The sequence below is a fragment of the Nestor notabilis genome, unplaced genomic scaffold, assembly GCF_000696875.1.
Source record: "Nestor notabilis isolate BGI_N333 unplaced genomic scaffold, ASM69687v1 scaffold7967, whole genome shotgun sequence".
In the NCBI taxonomy this organism is placed as follows: Eukaryota; Metazoa; Chordata; class Aves; order Psittaciformes; family Psittacidae; genus Nestor; species Nestor notabilis.
Window position 1 is genome coordinate 13242 of NW_009937737.1, and position 2694 is coordinate 15935.

General features: G+C 40.9%; 1 protein-coding gene across 1 annotated transcript; it reads right to left on the bottom strand.

The window, feature by feature from the left end:
• Positions 1 to 201: 201 nt before the first annotated feature.
• On the bottom strand, positions 202 to 2293 carry MRPS33 (mitochondrial ribosomal protein S33). The gene is made up of 2 exons (XM_010018975.1): positions 2034 to 2293; positions 202 to 344 (listed from the first exon to the last, which is right to left on the bottom strand). Exons 1-2 carry the CDS (start codon positions 2246 to 2248, stop codon positions 239 to 241), a joined length of 321 nt encoding a protein of 106 aa, XP_010017277.1. The 5' UTR covers positions 2249 to 2293; the 3' UTR covers positions 202 to 238.
• Positions 2294 to 2694: the final 401 nt, after the last annotated feature.

Consider the following 2694-nt stretch of genomic DNA (forward strand, 5'->3'; position numbering starts at 1 on the left):
TTTTACTATTGTTTTTAATACTTGGGTAAGAAAGGGCTCTGACAAACCAACATGTTACCATATACAGCGTATTTAAACTACAGAAATTCAAAACCCATAAAACCAGAGACGGAAGTGTACTCCTGAGGTGGACACCAGTATTTCACAGTTTGTTTCTCTTGCCCCACATGCTGCTCATATGCCAAGCCCTCTGTTCTCCAGCATTTACAGAGTAATTCATTATATTGTCCAAGTGGCACTATTTCTTCTTGAGAGCTCTCTTTCCTTCTCCCTTCTTAGGTTTCTCCTTCCCACGGAGCTTTTTCAAACGCCTCATCTCCTCCTTAAAGTCCTGATGCTCATCCCTAGATGGGGGAGGAAAGGAAGTTTACTCTATTTCTTGATGCACCCAGATGTGAAAGGTTCTTTGAACTGTATGATAAGTGAAAAACAAAAACTCAAAGCTTTTTTTAAACGGTGAAGTCCATGCTGAAACTCACTGCAATGTATTCAGTGTTACTGCCAGCACTAATTTTGGACTGAATAACATAAAAGATGTCTTCTGGTACTTTCACAACTAACAAGGTTGCCCTTTTTTAGCAACAAATGGTGTGTGCATATATATTATTTCCATTGTATTTGTTGATCCACTGTCTTTAAATAAGCAGTAAATATAAAAATCAGCAAGAGCCAAGAATGATTATTTCCCCCTTTGTATCTAGCTCAGCAGTCTAGTAATAGCATATTGTGTTTCTGTGCTAGGTACTACATTTGGGTCATTAGCTTCTAAGAAAACAGGGGCATGCTGAGCAGTAATTACAATACATGACACTGCTCTCAGGTGACTTCAAGAATGAGTTATGAAGAAAGCATCAGCTACTGGTACAATCTTAATAGGAGAAGAAAACAGGAAGGAGGATAAAGAGGCTGGGAGAGATAATGAATCCTCAATAATGTTCTAGTAAACTACTTAATCTCTGTCCCTGTATTTTTCAGTGGGAAGGTATTTTTCACAAGTCACAACTGCATCTTAGCGGCCTAAGACTGCTGTGCTGCTATTTTAAACACAACTCTTCCAAAATGGAAAAAAAAGCTCGAGAGTTAGCGTCAGGCCCTATTAGTCTATAACTCTTCATACATATTTCTGACCAGCAAACCAGATCCTCTACAAACTCTCTGTATACAAAGCAGCTAGAGAAGGAACCTGAGATTAGGAGAGTCAGCAGCTACTCTAGAAAGTGTTTGCATGCCCACCTAAAACAAGAGCATCCTGGATGCAATCCCTGATGGCTAGTATTGTGACACTACCAATAGGAATTAATCTGTTTTGACTTTACAGGGTTAGTAGCCTCACTTTTAAGGGATTTCTTTAGGGTTACCTGACTGAAGTCAAAGAAAGAACTGCATTTGACTCCTGCTGATGTTCTTTAGCAGTGCAGTTTTACCTACTTGAGACTGTGGAAATTCATTTAGAAATTAGACAACTGGTTTGGATGAAGCTGGAATTAACAAGGCTATTTAAAAGACATTTGAGTTTAATTGAACTTAATTTATCTATAGGCTAAAAAGCTCCTCCAGCCTAACATAGACTTCCCTTCTCTTCTAAATTTCACTTATTAGCTGTTGAATGATTGAGGAATATATGGTAAGACTGTCTTAGTGCAATTTTTGCATTAACATAACACCACCTCTTTGCAGCTCATTTGTGTCCTATTCCGAACTACAGACCCATTTCTTGTCTATGAGAAAGCTTTTTCCCCTTCCCCACAATGCCAAAGCAAGAACTACTTATATCACTGGTTGCTCGTAACAACACCTGAAGTCTTTCTTGCCAAAGGTTCTACTTATGGTGAAAGTTACGTAGCCAGTAGCCACTCACTTAACTCTCCTTGCCCTCCGTGCATCAATCAAGCACATATTTCCATATATATTTCGAACTAAACCTTTTTCTATGTTTCTCTTTTCCTTGAGGAAGAAAACCCCCGTAACGAAACTTGCACCCACCCCTTTCCCATCTCCGGTCCTGCTCCCACCCTTATAAGCACAGAGGTTACCTGTACAGGCCAAAGTAACGGAGTTTCTTCATGAGGGCGTAGTAGGTGTTGTGAGGAGGATACCAGTCGTAGACCTCCTTCCTCTTGGCCAGAGGCTGCTCACTGAATAACTTTACTACTTTCATAGATTTTGAGTCAGTAGGCCTGACAACTTCTCCAAATATCTGAGCACTGAGCCGGGCCATTCGAAGGGCATAACTGGAAACACTGGACATCTCCTAAGGAGGAGTGGGCATACATAGACAGGAGGACCTTCCTGCAAAAGGGAACACAAAAGAGCCACAGCTCTAAGATGGCTGAGTATTACAGGCTATTCCAGAATTGAGGCAAACAAAACAACTCATCATACACAGATTGCACGTCTGAAGCCTACATTCCTTGCATGAAATCAGTCTAATTCTGATGCGTATAAAGAATGTCTACACTAATACAGGTACAACTACCAGCCTAGCTAGGACACTACGAACAGTAATATGGGCTGTAAAAGTACCTACACCATGGTTAGCTTATTAGCAGATCCCACTCAGCTTGCTTAAGGCTACCTTTAAACTCCAGTCACAGGAACAATTACAGTGAGAACTCTGCCAAAAATGGTGCTCACTGCAATGCCTCCAACGTCTGCACAGGCACAAGACAAGACACTGCTTGAACATAGTGAGGG